Source organism: Erithacus rubecula, assembly GCF_903797595.1.
Source record: "Erithacus rubecula genome assembly, chromosome: 25".
Lineage (NCBI taxonomy): Eukaryota > Metazoa > Chordata > Aves > Passeriformes > Muscicapidae > Erithacus > Erithacus rubecula.
This window is the reverse complement of record NC_136677.1, coordinates 4,952,966-4,970,594: the sequence shown is the minus strand read 5'-3', so window position 1 is coordinate 4,970,594 and position 17,629 is coordinate 4,952,966. Positions and strand designations below refer to the sequence as shown.

General features: G+C 54.1%; 1 protein-coding gene across 1 annotated transcript; it reads right to left on the bottom strand.

Moving 5' to 3' along the window:
* Positions 1-1,319: 1,319 nt before the first annotated feature.
* Positions 1,320-16,686, bottom strand: ADAMTS8 (ADAM metallopeptidase with thrombospondin type 1 motif 8). Its single transcript, XM_079326573.1, has 9 exons — positions 16,040-16,686; positions 8,542-8,781; positions 7,788-7,920; positions 6,881-7,048; positions 6,398-6,696; positions 4,935-5,118; positions 4,084-4,256; positions 3,433-3,608; positions 1,320-2,054 (listed from the first exon to the last, which is right to left on the bottom strand). The coding sequence occupies exons 1-9, from the start codon at positions 16,625-16,627 to the stop codon at positions 1,322-1,324; spliced, it is 2,694 nt and encodes an 897-aa protein (XP_079182699.1). The 5' UTR covers positions 16,628-16,686; the 3' UTR covers positions 1,320-1,321.
* Between the last annotated feature and the right edge of the window lie 943 nt (positions 16,687-17,629).

Below are 17,629 nucleotides of genomic sequence, written 5' to 3'. Positions count from 1 at the left end.
CTGCCAGAAAGGAAGCCAAGGCAGGGCATGAGAGGAGCCTGGAGATACTGAATTGCTCATCCAGCAATAGCAAAATCTTTCCAAATTCCATCCCAGCTCCCCAGGCACTGGCTGCTGCCAGCACATGGCCAGTGATTGCTTTGGAAAGGGCAAAGTTCAGGGTCTGAACAGCCATCTGTGCTGGGGCCAGGCAGCAGCTGGGCTGGGGAGAGGGCTGGGGCTGCTTCCCACTGGGAAAGAGCAGCTCCAGCCTTGCCAAGCTCGGTTTTGGACTGAGAATTGCTCAAGCAAGGCTGGAGCTGGCACCAGATCTGAGCATTTTCACATATCCCAGAGAAACAGAGGTGAAGAGCAGCACTGGTCACCTCTGGTATGATCTACAGATCCTGGGCTCATCCCTGCTGCAGACCAGGTTAGTGAATTATCTCCAAAATTACAGCAGAGCTGAAAAAATGAGCCCAGAGGGGACTGAAAGCCAAGGATGGGAAAGGAAATGCTGGCACACTGGAGTGCCTGCTCCAGAGGGCATTGCAGCAGGCCTTTCACAGTCAGAGCACTGCAGAATTAGGAATTAATTAATCCTCACAGTGGCCCTGTAAGACAGATCAGGTGTAATTAAGCCTTGGTTTTATAGCTGGGGAAAGAGAGGTGTGGGGTAACAGCTCTAGGAAGAACTGAAGATGCTGGGGGTGTTTGGAGACAGAGCTTTGTTGCCTTGTGGATTATAAATCCAGCAGAAACCACCTCTCACCTGTCCTCCTGCCTGATTCATGCTAGGATCTGGCTCTCAGCTTATTCCTTCTCCCATTCACATGAGCAATTTATCTCCCAAGTGAACCCCACAGCTGATAAAACACTTCCCATGCTCAAGGACACCCACGCTGCTGCAGGGAGGGGATGGCAGCCCATTCCATGCTTTTTGTGAAGAGATCCCAGTTTTATCAGCAGAGACACCCACCCTGGACCTCCCTGACCAGCAACTGGGACGGGGTGATGGCAGCACCAGGCTCCACAGTGCCTCCAGTGCCAAACCCCAGCAAACCCTACAAAAGCAACCTGCAGCCACACCGAAGGACAGCTCTTTGGAAACACCCTAGAGATAGGCTCATTTTTCCCTTTAAGTCACAACTTGCCTGCCAGCAGCCAGCCAGAAAGAAAAAGAAGAAAGAAAAGAAGTGATTCCTCCCTGTTTCGCCGCCGTTCTTCTCCCCTCTGAGGTAGACACGGGGACGAACCACTGCAGGTGTGGGCAGCGAGCCCAGGGCACCGTGCTGCCCTGCCCTGCCCTGCCCAGCGTGCTGCCCTGTGGCTCAGCAGTGGCTCAGCAGTGCCTGAGCACACAGGCTGTGCTGGCAGGCGCTGGCCCTGGCGAGCTGCACCTGTCCGGGGCGGCGAGCGCGCCGGTGTAATCGATGCAGGAGGCGCTGCGCGTCCGCACGCCCGCGCCGCACGTCTGCGAGCAGGGCGACCAGGGGCCCAGGCGCCACAGGGGGCAGGGGGTGTCCCCACAGGGCCTGATGTCCTCGGGTTTGAGGGACCTGTTGCAGGCAGAGGAGCTTTGACCCTCCGCGTCGCGGCAATCCACCGTGCGCCGCTGCCAGCCCGAGCCGCACGTCTTGGAGCACTCGGACCAGTCGCCCAGCACCCACTGGGACGTCAGCATGGGACGGATGACGTTGACTGACTTCTTCTCTTTGCCCTTCTGCTTGCTGAAAGGGACGTCCTTGGGGATGAAGAAGGTGTACTTGACTTTGGGTGGGAAGACCTCGCTGGCGATGGTCAGCAGCTGGACGGTCAGCGGCTCCGGGAGCCGTCGGAAGCTCTGCAGCCTCTCCAGAGTGGTCATGGAGCCGCTGTACTTCAGGATGGTGCCCTTAATGAGGATGTCCTGCTCCATGGCAGAGATGGCAAAGTCCCCGTTCAGCAGGTACTTGCCCTCCAGGGTTTTCAGGGCCAGGTAGTTGCCGTCGTGCCGCAGCCCCCGGTGGCTGCGCTGCTTGATGTCGATGTTGGTGGCGCCGGCGGGGATGGTGACAATGTCATTGTAGCCGTACCTGCAGGGCCAAAGGGACACGTTCATCTCTCAAGGCTTACACTGATGTGAGGAACAGCACTGGGGATCCTGGCTCTGAAGCCATCCCTCTGCAACCCTGAGCACCCAAGACAGAAATTTTGCAGGTGTTCTAGATGTGAGCTCAGCTGGAAGATTTATCTGAATTAGATATAAAAATGAGCAGTGCAATCAAATGAACAGCCCTGTGATTACCAGCCTAGGTGGGAAATTCCCCTGACCCCACATTTGGAAATGGTGAAGTATTTGGGATTGAAATCTGTCACTGGTGATGCAGAAGATTGACATCACCTATTGACAGAGATAATACAGAGATAATATAGATGTAAGTGCAGATACAGCTATAGATGTAGAACAACAGAATAGGAGGGAGTCTCTGCACCCTCAACTCACTTTTTGGAGAGTTTTGCAGCCACCACTACAACATGGAAGAAATCCCATTGGAGGATCAGAGGACATTCCCATGCCAGGGGAACATTTTCCTGCAGAGCAGCCAAGGGCCATCCCTGGAGCACCACGGCTCCCAGGATAGCACAGGGAAGGTTTCCCTTGAGCCCTCAGCACTGTGACTCACACTGTGGGGCCAGCACAGGATCATTTTCCATGGATCCCCATAGTGGATGCTGCAGTTAGTAATTAGGTTCAGAGTATTTTGGAAAAAAGCCTTTGAGTCAAACTCTGCTCTCCCTCACCCTGATCTTAATGGGATCTCTTCTTGGCTGTAGCTCCTATGCTAATCTCCCTTTAGTCAACCACAAACAACTCATAGGAAAGTGGAAGCCCCGTTTCAGCTGTTCCCTGGAAGGAAATCATTTAGGAAATCTAATTTGACTGTGTGAGTCACCTCGCTGCATGGAACTGGAAGACTGGGCTTTTGTTATGGTTTTCCAACAAAAACCTTAAATTCTGCTCTTTGGCAAAGCCACGGAGATGTTGGGTGAGGGAAGTGGCTGCCTCAGTGCCCTTGTCCCAGGATTCAAATTCACCCTCAAACCCAGGAAAAAATTATTAAGTATTTATAACACACGCCAGCCCTCGAATTATGTGTCCAACTCACTGCACTGGTGTGAAATGTGCTTTGTAAACTTGTTGGGGCAAATTTATTTGCAGTGGTTTACCCAGCCTGTCCCATCAGTTATTATTTTAGGAAACAAGCTCTACTTGGCTTGTATAATTCTGCCCTGAAATAAACTGAGCCTAAGTCCTGGAGTCTGAGGAGGAGCCAGGCTCTTGCAGTGCTGAGGATGCTTGGATGCTAAAATTCTAGCTTAGAATTGTAGTGATAAGAAAAGGGCAATGAGAGGGGATGCTGGTGCTTGTCCCCCAGCCCATCCTGCAGAACCTCCTTGCTGGTGCCTCACCTGGATCTGTTGAGCGAGCCGGATATTTTCCTGCACGTGGAGCCATTGCCACCACACACCCCACACTTGTCCAGCTTCTTGGAGGAGCCAACGACGTGGTCACAGCCAGCCTTGATGCACTGCCCGTGGACACAGATGGACAGGGTCTCTGGGCCACACAGCGTCCCATCGATCACCTGGGACAGGGCACGCAGAGCAGTGAGCAGGGCACGGGTTCTGACACGGGTCAGCATCACCAGCATTCTCAATTTGGTGATTCTCATCACCAGCATTCTCAATTTGTGATTCCCATCACCAGCAATCTTAATTTGGTGACTAACATCACCAGCAATCTTACACTGGGGATTCCATCACCAGCAATCTTACTTTGGTGATTCTCATCACCAGGAACCTTACTTTGGTGATTCCCATCACCAGCAATCTTAATTTGGTGATTCCCATCACCAGAATTCTTAATTTGGTGATTCCATCACCAGCAATCTTACTTGGTGATTCCTATTACGAGGAATCTTAATTTGGTGATTCCCATCACCAGCAATATTTGTTCATTCCCATCACCAGCAATATTTGGTGATTCCCATCACCAGCAATATTTGGTGATTCCCATCACCAGCAATCTTAATTTGGTGATTCCATCACCAGCAATCTTACTTTGGCCTCAAAGACTTTGAATTCACTCCTCCCTCGGGCTCGGCAGAAGAGTTTGCATCTGTCTCGGGGGGACACTCCTGCATACTTAGGAACCCACTCCAAGTGATTCCCTTCCAGGTCAGTGAAGTTGTAGCTGTTGTACTTCTCACACTGCTGCTCCCGAAAGCTTTTCCCTGAAAGGAAAGGTGAAACATGGCTCACAATCTGTGGGAAGCTGGCAGGAGCTGCTGTCCTTTCCATCACAAATGTGTGGGTGAACTGGGGATAGTGAGAGGGTGAGCTCACAGGGTGAGCGTGCAAGCAGAGAAGGAATGTCATGAGGAGGGATCCCACACTCCTTCCATCAGCCCCCAGCAGGAAGCTGATTTTTCCCCTAAACATGAATATCCAAGGGAGAGCAGAACATTCTGAAGGAGCAGCGGGGGAGCTAAGGGGGCATTTGGGAATTGCCATCCTTAGATGGGGTGGGCATTCCTGGGTGTGGCAGGGGCATTTGGGAGTTGCCATCCTTACCATGGGGCATTTGGGAATTGCCATCCTTAGATGGGGCACTCCTGGGTGTGGCAGGGACATTTGGGAATTGCCATCCTTACCATGGGGCACTCCTGGGTGTGGCAGGGACATTTGGGAATTGCCATCCTTAGATAGGTGGGCACTCCTGGTGTGGCAGGGACATTTGGGAGCTGCCATCCTTACCATGGGGCACTCCTGGGTGTGGCAGGGACATTTGGGAATTGCCATCCTTAGATAGGTGGGCACTCCTGGTGTGGCAGGGACATTTGGGAATTGCCATCCTTAGATAGGTGGGCACTCCTGGTGTGGCAGGGACATTTGGGAGCTGCCATCCTTACCGTCGGGCGGGCACTCCTGGGTGTGGCAGGACTGGTACTGCGTTCTCTGGCCCCGGCAGTAGCTGCCGCCGTGCTGGGGCCGGGGGCTGTCGCAGTGCCGGTGTGAGAACTGGATTCCTCCCCCGCAGCTCCGGGAGCAGGAGCCCCAGGCGCTCCACGGGCCCCAGCCGCCGTCCAGCGCTGCCTGCGAGGGGCAGGAGAGGCTGAACCCACCCTGAGCCCGCTGCTCCCTCGGGGCCAGCCGAGGCTGCAGCAGCGCTGAATCCCAGCCCGACCCGGAAAAGCGCTTTGGCACGTACTTCACACACGGTTAATACCGATTTCCACCAGCCTGCTTAAAGTTAAGCTTTGAGTACTTTGCTGACTGACTCTGAGACTGATTTCCCCAGCAGGGCAAAAAGTCATGATTTAATTGCAGATCTGCACTGCTTGTTTAGGTTCAGACCAGCCCACTCAGGAAGATGGCAGGGGTGGGGTCAGAGCTTTGGAAATCCCACAGGGTCAAGCCCCAGCCCAGCTGTGTAGGGTTTGTGGTGGGGGTTCCAGGGGTGGCTCCTGTGAGCAGCTGCCAGAAGCTCCCCTGTGTCCAGCAGAGCCAACAGCAGCTCCAGGATGGACCAAGGCTGAGCCCAGCAGAGATGGTGCTACCTTGGGGATAATGTATTTAAGAAGAAGAAAAGAAGTTATTAGGGAGATGTAACTGGGTGCGGAGAAGAGAGGAGTGAGAATACAAGAGGAACAGCTCTGCAGACACCCAGGGCAGTGTAGGAGGAAAGGCAAGGATTCCTCCAGGTACCAGAGCTGAGATTCCCCCAAATTCTGTAGGGAAGACTGTGATGAGGCAGCTTTGCCCTGCAGCCCCTGGAGGGCCCCAGGCCAGAGCAGGGGGATCTGAAAGAGGCTGTGATCCCATGGGAAACCTGAGCTGGACCTGTGGAGAGAGGAACCCACAGGGCAACAGCTCTGCTGGAAGGACTTGGGACCCTGAGGAAGAGCCACAGAGGAGCAGCCTGTCCTTGAAGGAGTGGAAGAGCAGTTTGTGGAAAAAGGGTCCATGGGAAGGACTCACATGGGAGAAATTTGTGGAGAATTGTCTCCCATGTGAGGGACTCTGCCTCCTCTCCCTGAGCAGCAGCAGGAACAGCCTGTGATGAGCTGACCATAACCCCCATTCCCTGTGTCCCTGCACCACTGGAGGGAGAAGGGAGAGCTGGGAAGGAGAGAAGTGTGGGGGAAAAGTGTTTTTAAAGTATTATTTTACTTCTCATTATTCTGATTTTCTTAGTAATAAATTCAATTAACATCTCTAACTTGAACCTGCTTTGCCTCTGGTGATTGGTGAGTAATCTCAAATCATCTCATGAACCTTGGTTCCATTTTTCCCTTTCCTGTGCAGCTGTGGAGTGAGGCAGAGGCTCTGGTGGGTGCCTGCAGTGCAAGCACCATTGCTGCTGTCCCCTTACCTGGGGTTTCAGGGTGTCCTGCTGCACACAGTGCCCATCCCAGCACAGCCCCTCAGCTTTGCAGGGGGTTCCATCAGCCCATGGCAAGCTGCCATTCTTGGTGTGGCACAGGGGCTCCCCACTGCCCGTCCTGCACCACAGCTGGGCACAGATGTCCTCCTCTGTGGTGTTGGGGCAGTGCTGGAAGTCCTTGCCAAAGATCTGCTGGCACTGCTGGTCCAGGCTGTACAGGGCTCTCTGGCCTGGCAGCTCAGCAGGCAGGGCCACGGGCTGGGCTGGGGCATCCAGCAGGCAGTCACCTGGGCAAGGGGAACAGTCAGCTGCAGAGGGAGCTTGCAGGGCCTGACACCCCTGACTGCACCAAGCAGGGCACCCACACCTCTGTCCATGGCCTGGTGTGACTCCCCCTTCACCCCACACCCCCTCCAGGCACCAGCAAGGGAGGAAAAGCTGGTTTGGGTGATGGTGTGGCTGACTCCTTACCATGCCCCCCATCCAGGAACTCAGTGAGGTACATGGCACTGCAGGGAGACCAGGGCTGGCTCTTGTTCAGCTGGATGAAGAGAGGAGCCATCACATGGTGCTGGCCCAGGGGCCCAAAGAGCCTCTCACAGTTCTTGGAGTCGTCGTGGGGCATGCTGAGCACGTGGCCTGGGGAGCAGAGAGCAGGGCACAGTGAGCTCCAGCCCAGCTCCTGCTCCTCAGCACATGCTGAAAGAATCAGAAAGAATAAAAACCTGCTTGCTCTGTCTCAGTGGTACAGCCTGCTGTGTGCAGGGCAAAGCAGAGCAAATCTGTAGAAACTCAGAATGGTTTGGGATGGAAGGGAATTAAGGCTCATCTCACCCCCTGCTATGGACAGGGACACCTTCCACTGTCCCACACCCCATCCAACCTGACCTTAAATGTTCCCAGGGATGTGGCAGCCAAAATTAGTCAGTGCAGGGATGGAAACCAAGGCAGAGATGTGCTTGATCTCATGCCTGATCTTATCACAACAGGTAAATCATAGAATCACTAAGGTTGGAAAGTCCAACCTGTGACTGATCCCCACCTTTCACCCAGCCCAGAGCACTGAGTGCCACATCCAGGTGTTCCTTGACCAACTCCAGGGATGGGGGCTCCACCAGCTCCCTGGGCACCCCCTTCAATACCCAACAATTTCCAGTGAAGAAATACATCTTGAATTGGTACAAATGCACCAATTTACACCAATTTGGGCACTTCTTAGTGTTTTTGCTGGAGCAAACCAGCTTTTGTCAGTGCCAGCAGCTCCCCAGGGCTCAGTGGATGGTCCCAGTCAGGAGATGCTGGTGCTGGGCTGTGCCAGGACCCCTCCCAGCAGCAGGACTGGAAGGAGCAGAGTTGCCCTTGTGAAGGGAGGTGTTACCCAGCTCATGGGCCAGGGTGTAGGCTGCCTGCAGACCCTCATCCTCGATCACCGAGCAGCTCTTGTTGCGGTCGCACATGGTGCCGATATCTGCCACTCCCAGCGTGTCACAGCTCTGGTGTCCACAGAAATCCTGTTTGTGCCAGGCAGGGGGAGCAGTCAGCAGGGGGAGGGGGTCCCAACATCTCTGCCCCCCAAATGAAACCACCCCCTGTGGATGATACAACTCTCCCTGAAAAAGGCCCTTGGGATTTTGTGCCCTGAGACAATGGAGCCTTTCATGAGTGATGCCCCCCCTCCCTGCCAAAACCCCTGTTATCATTTAGGATTTCTATTGGTCTTTAACTTTACTAGATGATTGGTCTTTTCTCACCTAGAATCTTAAACTAATTGGATAGTTCTCAACTTATATATAATTTTACTGGTTAGAAATTCAATCCCCCTGAAATCTATAAAGACCCCTTGCTGTGCTTTGCAACCGAATTTTGCTGGTAGAACCCTTCAAAGAAATAAAGCTACTTTCAGAACCTCTGTGGCAACTCCCACAGTCTCTCTTTGCTAGCTGAGAAGCTGAATTCTGCTTCAGGGGCCCCTGGGGCTATCTGAACCCCATATCAGCCCAAAGCCAGAACCACCCTAGCCCAGGCAGCTCCAACCCCCCAGCTGCAAAGAGCTCAGCACATCCATGCTCAATCCCCTTCTCCCCCCGCAGGGCTGCCCTGAGCCCTCTCCTCTCTGCACCCCAGGGTGCTACCTGTCTGGTGAGGAGGATGGCAGTGTCATAGTGCTCTGGGTGCCTGTCACTGGGGGGGTTGAGTTTTTGCTGCCAGCTGCAGAAGTTGCGCAGGGTCAGGCCCCCGTTGTCGGACACCTCCGGCCCCGCCGCCGCCTCCTCCAGCACCAGCACCTTCACCACCACCAGGCTGATGGAGTTCCTCAGGCTGGGGTGCTTGTAGATGTGAGCTGCCATGGACATCAGGGTCAGGACGTGGTTCTGTGGGGGGAAATGGGCATATAGAACCTTTGCTGTGCAGCAATTGTTTGGTTTGAAAAGAGAGAATCAGCCTCGTTTATGAAGAACATCATGGCCAGACCATGGGCTGATGGACTCAGTGCTGCCTTTCCTGTGTGTGATGCTTTACACCTTGACAGATGAAGTGTCTCCTCTCCCATGAGCCCTTTGCACCTAGAAATTCCTTAGGGAAAACTCCAGCATTCTGGAGAGTTCTCTGCATATTCCCAAAGCATTAACCCTGCTCTCGCTGCCCCAGGGCAGGAACCAACTCACACACATCTTGCTGGAGCAAAACCACCCAGTCAAACTTTAGCCTGTTTGAACCCAACATCTCTGGCAAAAAAACTGGGATTAAAACACTTTGACAGCCAAGAGTTTGCCCAGCAGCATCCCCTGCCTGGTGATGACCAGGGATTACTTAATATGTCAAAAGCGCCAGCGATGTTTAGGCTGATGTAAACATCTTATCAGAGCATCAAAATTCCTCCTCTGCTTGGCATTGCTCAGGGCCAGGAGTCAGGAGAAAAAAATGCAGCTATTACACAATACAGTATTGGGAAAGAGAAAGTGGCTTCTCTCCTCCCCAGACAAATTACACCCTGCAGTCTCAATTCAGAGCCTAATTAAACTGGAAGGACTCGATGGGAGCCCTCTCTGATAGCCAAGTTTCACCCAAAATACATTTCCTGAGCAAGGCTGACTCTGTGTGCTCATCCATCATGGTGCTGCCAGGACAGTGCCATTTTCTGAGACACAAAATGCTGTTTCCTTAGCAAAAGAGGGAGATGTTGACTGAGATACAGCATATTTGCTGCACCAAGAACTGCTTGCCCGGGGCACTTGTGGCTATTTTAAATTATTCTGCCACATTTTATCCCCTCACTGGCAGCCCCATGTAAACAGATGGTTTGTTTCAACAAGACATGTCCCAAGTCCTCCCCAGCTCATTATCCAAGGGCAGGCCCCAGCAAGGCTGATGGGAGCAGGGAATAGACTGGTTTATTTAGACTGGCCAGATCTCCACACCATGACTCACATCCAGCCCAGAGCATGCAACTCATGTCACTGAGAAGTCACTGCAGAGGCAAGAAATTGAGGCAAGATCCCCACAAGTGGCTGCTCCATGAGACTTGGGGGAATTGCTCATCCTGTTGAGAAACCCACTAAAAATATCACAAAGCCTTCCTAAAATTACACTCCTGAAGATCTAGAAGGATGCTCTGTGCTGGAGCTGCTCATCATGGGATCATCCCTCATTTCCAAGGGAAGAAATCTGCATCCTTTTCTATCCCATTAGAGGTTTCTGTCCATAACAGTAGATTTGACCTGGGAGATCTCAGTTCCTACCATAAATCCCCCAGGACACCAACCCTCACATCCTCAGGGGTACATCCAGCCAAAAAACTCTTTCAGCAGTAGGAGCAGAGGGACTTGGAAAACATCTGTCCACCTTCCCCGTGTCTGGAAAGGGAAGATGGAAAGCAAACAGAACAAACAGCTATTTAGTGAAGATTGAAAGGTCAAATTCACTTGTTCCACCATCTGGTGTCTATTTATACCCATCCCTGGCCAGTGCAGGAGTGGGTTTGGTTTCAGATGGACCCTGCCTGCTCTGGGGAGAATCAATGCACCTGCACTGCCTTGGCTTAGCCAAGGCTTCAAGCCATGGCCAAAAGCAAATTACAGATCCTCAGGAGAGGCCAGCTGAGCACTTTTGGCCAACAACTGGCTGGGGATGAGCTGAATCCTGCTGAATCCTGCTGGTCCCATCCTCTCTCTGTCTTTGCAAACCAGCCTGACCCCCACCCAGGAGGGAACTGCCTTCTCCAGGGTTTCCTTCCCAGCACTGAGGCTGAGGATGGGGGGATTGGGATCAGGAGAAGGGCAGTGTTTTGGGTTAGGTTTGAGGAGCCCAGGGCTGCAAACACACCAATTCCTGTCTTCCTGCCAGGCACTGCAGCCCTGTAGGCACAAGGAGCTTCCCTGCCATTTCCAAGCAGCATCCTGGGAGATCTGGCAGGATGTCTGGTAAACACAGCTGGAAAAATCAGCCTCTTACCTGCTCTGGGGGGAGAGGACACCAGTGTGAACCAGAGAGGGTTGTGGAGTTTCCCTTCTCTGCCCCATGCACTGCACTCATGCCAAGTGCTGCCCCACAAACCTCCCACCCCTTTCCCCCAGCTGCAACCCAGGGCTCCCTCTGCTCTCAATATCAAATTCCACCCAGTTCCCCCTAAAAATCAGCAGGGATGATTTTTGCCTGCCACACCTGCATTACAGGTGAGATCCCTCCTGCCACAGCATCCCTGTGCCTGGGAGAGCCCTGCCCTGAGCCTGACAGGAGCCCTCCAGCAGCCAAACAGCACAGGCTGGGACAGGAAAAATAAATACAACTCACAGCAAGAGGAACTGAAGTGGTTGTCTTTACCCTCACTGAAAAATTGAGTTTTCTGGTACAGGCTCATGCAAAGTTTCTTACATTCCCTTTCATGAGAACCACTCAGAGCTGAAGCCTGCAAAGCTCCCCAAATGCTGGCATTTTTTAAAATGATGATTATTACTCTGATGGGTGAAACTGCTCTTCCACAGACACTGTTGTTGTGGTATGCACAGAATGATTTAATGTTGCTGGACCCACCCAGAAGAGAGGGACAGCAAGGAGCACCCACAGACCACCCCAGCACAACCTGCCTCCCTCCAACATGCTCCCCCAAAGTGTGGGGAGCAGAGTTCAGCCCAGCTGGGGCTGTAGGATTGCTTCTTGGTTGGGTTTGGTTGGGTTTTTTCCCTGCTTTCTCCCTGGAATCCAGGAAAAGAAAGAAATGCTGAGTTTCTGGAGCACAGGCAGATGGAAGGAAGCAAACTCATGGTCAGATATAAAAGCTGCCCAGCTTTTAAAAACCAACTGGTGAAAACATCTCAGGTTGTCCCTTTCCCCCAGGGCACCATCTGTGAGCTCCCCCCTGGCTGCTGGCAGCCTCCTCCCGTGCTTCCAGGCCAAGAATTCCCTTGCAAAAATGTGGGAGGCAGCCAAGGGAAGTGGGGGGCAAGCCAGGGGAGGGGGGGACCCTGTGCCAGCCCGTGGGTGTGCCTGGCTGCCTCCTGCCTGCCCAGCTCTCTGCCCACCCTGCTCTGCTTGCCACATGATTCCCCCTCCTCCTTCTCTTCCTCTCTTTGCTGGATATTTGGGGCTGACCCACAAAAGCAGCACTTACCCCTCAAAGTGTCCCCTCAAGGCAGGGGAAACTGAGGCACAGCCAGACTGTCCCCACCTCCCCCAGAGCAGAGATGGGGTAAAACCCCATCCTGAGAGCACCCCAGAGCAGGAGTTTGGGAGCCAGCACTTTTCATTCCAAAGCCCTGAAATGCAGCAGCTGTTGGATATCCTGGTGTGAGATGAGTGCATCAGCCAGAGGAAGGTTCAGGGAGGCTGCCTGGTCCTCAGCCCCCCCTCCCCAAAGAGGATTCAGGCTCAGGGTCACACTCAGAGGACAAATCCCAGAAGAATTGCTGGTGCATGGCAGCATCATGCAGGTCCCCTTTGCAAAGATCCCCTTTAATCCCACTCCAGTTGCCTTTGGGATGGTTTAGGAGGGGCTGGCTTCTTTTGTCAAGGGATTAAGTGAATTTACCCAGTCACACTGCAAAATACCCTAAAGCAAACCTAAGAGCTGGACATGAGGGCACCTGGGGCTCCAGGGTGGCTTTGGATTTACCTCAGTCCATCCAGGTGGGGGAGATTCATGGATTTGGATTTACCTCAGTCCATCCAGGTGGGGGAGATTCATGGATTTGGATTTACCTCAGTCCATCCAGGTGGGGGAGATTCATGGCTTTGGATTTACCTCCAATCCATCTGAGTGTGGCAGAGCTGGCAGCAGGACCCTGGCAATGCCTCATGCTCTACACTCCTGTCTGGTTTTAAAGGGAAGGGTTTGCAACAGCACTCCTAAAACCTCATCAATCTGCCTGGAAAAAACACAGAAGTCAGCAAGGAATCCCAGTTTTCCAGACTGTGGTCCTCAGTCATCACCAGCCCTGGGAGTCAGGATCAGCAGATTCCTCACTTGCAAGAGGAGGAGGGAAAGGGGATCACAGCCATCGTGCTTGTGGAGGAAAGCTTGGAAATGTGTCTCATCTGCACCCAAGAGACTGGAGAAATCCCACCACAGGAATCCCATTTGGCTGCCAGCTGGCTGGGGATGCTGCAGCTGGGTTTTGGAGCTGCCTGGTGCTTTAGGTGTCCTGGCAAACGTTTCCCAGCCATGCAGAGCATCCTCACAAGTGCAGCCCAGCTGCAGGTGCTCAGCCCCCCTGCACAGGGGCAGGATTAGCCCCATCTCCTGCCTCAGTTCCTCCTGTTCAACCCCTGAGTGATGCTCACAGTCTCTTTGTTTTCAAGCACTTGGGATCCTCTGACACAAAAAGACAAAAACTCCCCTGTCCAGCCTGGAATTTTGCTCCATCCCTACATCCCAGTCCCTGCAGGCTGAATCCTGCCACATCCCCCAGGATTTATTGCCCAGCACTGCCCTGCTGCTGCTGTCCCCCCAAATACCCCATCCCCTGCAACCATCAAACCCAAGCAATGATTAAACCCCCAAGTTTCTGCTCTCATTTCACCATTTCCTTCTGGTTTACACGAAAGTATTGATGAAGGTAGAATAAGCTCTTATTGTGCAAATCAGGTTAACAGCTGAGCTATAAGGCTCAAATTGATTGGAAATAATAATGAACAGCATTTTCCCAGCACAAGCATGGCATTGATTATAACTCTCATCACTTGAGTGCATCTTAGGGTGACTCTTCTGCTCGAGCTGTTACAACTTATGCAAGAAAATAACTGGGAATACAAACAATGCTGGTGACCTTTAATAAATATTTGGTAATTAAAGTGTGGTTACGGGAAGAAAAGTCATTATATAAATATGGTTTGTTCTGACTCAACATTTCTACTCCCTGTGCATCCCTCCTAGTCAGCTCTCTAAGATCTCACCAGCACCTGCCACTGTTCTTTTTTCACCCCACAAGAAAGGTATTCAGGGAGAAGCAAGATTGCTGTGCTGCACCCTGCATTCTTGTTCCAGAGAACAAAAGACACAGAAACACAGCAGGTGGTTTTTTTGGTTGTTGTTTTTTTAGCTGCTACAACAGAGCTGATGGAAGTTTTCTCCCAAATATTTTAATCTGCTGTTACTCTATTCATCCAAAACAAGATCTTTGAAGGTTTCCTTCCCATCCCTGAGAGCTGAAGCAAAGATATTGCTCTAAGGGCCAAGGAAATGATGGTAAAGTGGGAGCCAGCCAGGCAGGATCAGCCAGCCCAGGCTGGAGCAGCCAAACCAGGGCAGGGTGCCTGTTCCAGCCCCTTGGTTATGTGGAAATGCCATTCCCTCTCCTGCTGCCTTCACACATTTACCCACAGGGCTGTTGCTTTTCCCCCAACTCAAGCTGGGCTTTATCAGGATTTCCCCCAACCCAAATATATCACCTTATTTCTAGCAATTCAGACACCCTTGGGTGTTGCTTTAAAGCCACCAGGTGCCCAGCTGGGGGCAGAAGGTTCACTGTACCATTTTTTCTGCCCTCTTAGGGAATCAGAGACCAACTTCACATGCTGGCGAGAATAATTTCCACCACCATTTATATATCTGTTGCTTAAAAATTCGGTTTACTGGACTTCAGACTCTTTTCTGAGCACTGTGAGCACTCGGGGTGCATCACCCCTCACTCTGCTGTCTGCTCCTGCCAGCCTGGCTTGGTGGCAAAACCAAGCAAGGGGCAAAACCAGAGTGATGCTGAGCAGCTGAAATCAGCTGGAGCCCCAAGGTTTAGCATTTCCCAAGGTCCAGCCTGGCTTGAGCAGGGCTAGAATTAAAACACTGCTTTGTTAGGAGCAGAGAAGCCTCTAGGGGAAGGATAAAGTCACTAGAAGTGGCAGAGCCAGGCTGCCCAAGGTTTCAGCTTCCCAACTGCTCCCTGCTGAGCTCCTGCTTCGAGGACTCTTCTCACAAAAAAACCCCAGAGAATGAGCAACTTCAAGGCACAATTATGCCTTAACCTCCGAGCATTTCCGATGCTGCAAACCTGAATTTGGAGCTGAAGCACCCATCCCTGCAGGGGAGGGTGGGGAGCTGGCTTTGCCAGAGGCATGAAAAATGCCCCGGTGCTGATGAATGAGGCACATCCACATCTCTGGAGATGGATGTGGGGGGCTGAGCCACCTCGGTGTCTGCTCTGGGGTCTCCCCAAAAGCCTGGTCGGGGCAGGGTGTCCGCAGAGAGTGTTTAAGAAGGGTGGGAATTCCTGGCGCTGGTGGCTGAGGGCTGCTCATCCATCTGCTCAGCTGCTAACAGGTGGCTCCGGAGGGAACAGCGCATTACTCAGCCCCTGCTCTGTTCACTGCTGGCCCCGGCTCGCACCCGGCAGGGAGCTGAGCCCATCGCTGTGCAGCGGGAAGGGCACGAACCCGCCCTGTCCCCACCTTTGGGGACACCGCGATGACGGGACATGGCAGTGCAGAGACAGACTCGCTGAATCTGGGAAAGGACCCCCAAACACTGAGCGAACCCCACAGATCAACAGTGCAGCTTTTGACCCGGGGTTTTACAGCCCCTACACGGCAAGAAAAGGTGGGGACCAAGGTCCCCCCGCCCCGCCCTCGCTCACTCAAAGCTGTCCCCGGGGCTGGGGGGATCGGGAGGGCGAGGGGGACTCGGCAAGGACAGGAGGGGATGGGGAAAGGATGGGGCTGGAGGAGCGCGTTTGGGAGGAGGAGGAGGGGAGAGGCAGCGGGGATGGGGACAGGACAGAGCGGGATGAAGGGATGCATGTGTAAGGAGGAGGAAGAAGGAGGAGGAGAGGCAGCGGGAATGGGGACAGGACGGAGCGGGATGAAGGGATGCATGTGTAAGGAGGAGGAAGGAGGAGGAGGAGGAGGAGAGGCAGCGGGAATGGGGACAGGACGGAGCGGGATGAAGGAATGCATGTGTAGGGAGGAGGAAGGAGGAGGAAGAGAAGAAGGAGAGGCAGCGGGAATGGGGACAGGACGGAGCGGATGAAGTGATGCATGTGTAGGGAGGATGGAGGGATGAGGGCGATAAAGAGGCAGGAGCGGAGCGGCGGCTGGGATGGGGACAGCGAGGCACGGAAGGATGGAGCGGGATGGAGGGACGGGACAGGCACAAGCGGCCCCAGCTGATGCGGGCAGGGGGCACGGCACCCCGGCAGCCCTTACCTCCACATCCTCCCCGTAGAAGCGCACCATGGACGCATCGGCCACCAGCAGCGTCTCCACGTAGCGGGGCTGTGACACGAACCGCGGCGCCCTGCGGAGCGGCGGCGGCGGCGCGGGGCGCGCTCCCGGCGGGGCCGAGCGCCGCTCCAGCCGGTGCGGCCGCCGCCAGCGCGGCCCGGGCCCCGCGGGCGCCAGCGGCCGCAGCTCGTAGGCCGCCCCGTCCAGCAGGAAGGCGGCTCGCAGCCCGGCCGGGCCGCAGCTGCTGAGCACGGCCGGCCCGCCGGGGCCGCCCTCGGCCGTGCCCGTGTAGAAGCAGCCGCGGCGCGGCGGGGCCGGGGCGCGGCGGGCGGGCAGGCGCTGCAGGCGGAGCCGCGGGGCCAGGAAGGCGCTGTCGGGGCGGAGGCGCAGGACCACGGCGCGGCCGAAGGCGGCCAGGCGAAGGGCCAGCTGCCCCGGGGGCGCGGGCAGGCGGGCGGGCAGCACGGGCTGGGCGTCGCGGGCGGGCGGCGGCAGCGCCCAGGCGTGGCACAGCAGCAGCAGGTGGAGGTGCAGCGGGGCGCGGCCGCCCAGCAGCGCCCGCCGCCCCATCGCCGCTCGGCCCCGCACCCCCGGGCTGCTCTGCCTCCGCGCCGCCCGCCCGCCCGCTGTATTTATACTTTCTCCCCCCGGCTTTGACATAAGAGGTTTATTTTTGATCTCTCGCTGTTCTCCCCACTCCCCTCCCCTGCCAGCCGGAGCCTGGGGGAGGAGGAGAAGTGAAAGAGAGAGAGAGCGAGGGAAAAAAAAAAAAAAAAAAAAAAAAAAAAAGCGAAACACCAAAAAAAAAAAAAAAAAAAAAAAAAAATCAATAAATATTCCCCCCCCCAAAACCCAGGGAAATTAAAAAAAAAAAAAAAAAAATAAAGATGAAGAAGCAGCGAAGGAAAAAAAAAAAAAAAAAAAAAAGAGGGGGAAAAAACTTAAAAAAAAAAAAAATCCCCAACCGACTTTTGGATACGATTTGAGGCCAATCAGGCGCCGACAGCCCCGCCTGCCTCCGAGTGTCAACTGCAGCCTGTTGCTCTCCCAGCATTAACCCCTTCCTCAGCCCCAGCGCTGCCCGCGCGGCTCTGATCCTTCCCAGGCTCTGGGGTCCTGCCCCCGGGAGACACTGGAACACTTCCCCCTCACCAGCACGGAAGGATTTACTCCAGGGGATGATTCTCAGCATCCCTTCCCAGCTGGAAAGCTCCCGGCCCGTGCCAGCTGGAGAGCACGGAGCTTCAGAAGGTGCCTCGGGAGGTTCCCATGTCCTCCCCTTAGCCAGGGACAGAGAGGGCTTCGGGCCCCAGGGAAAACTCCAACAGGACACACGTACAAGGAGTTTCCATGCTCTGAACCAACAGCTGGATCCACATGGGGTTTCCTCCAGCTGGAATAAGACAGCGGGCTAAATCAAACTTGTGGAAAATACCTATGAGAATAATACAATGCAGCCAGCTCCTCCTGTTGCTCCTTTTTATTTTCTTTTTTTTTTTCTTATTTTCATGTTTGTTTCTCTGTGTGTGTTGTGTGACTTCATTTACAAACCCTTCATTCACCCCGTTGCAG

Coding starts and splice junctions, on each gene's coding strand:
- ADAMTS8 (XM_079326573.1), bottom strand. CDS start 16,627: ATGGGGCGGCGGGCGCTGCTGGGCGGCCGCGCCCCGCTGCACCTCCAC. Junction 5,119..6,397: donor AGGACACCCTGAAACCCCAG/GTAAGGGGACAG, acceptor TGCCCCTCGCAG/GCAGCGCTGGACGGCGGCTG. Junction 2,055..3,432: donor GGCTCGCTCAACAGATCCAG/GTGAGGCACCAG, acceptor TTGGCCCTGCAG/GTACGGCTACAATGACATTG.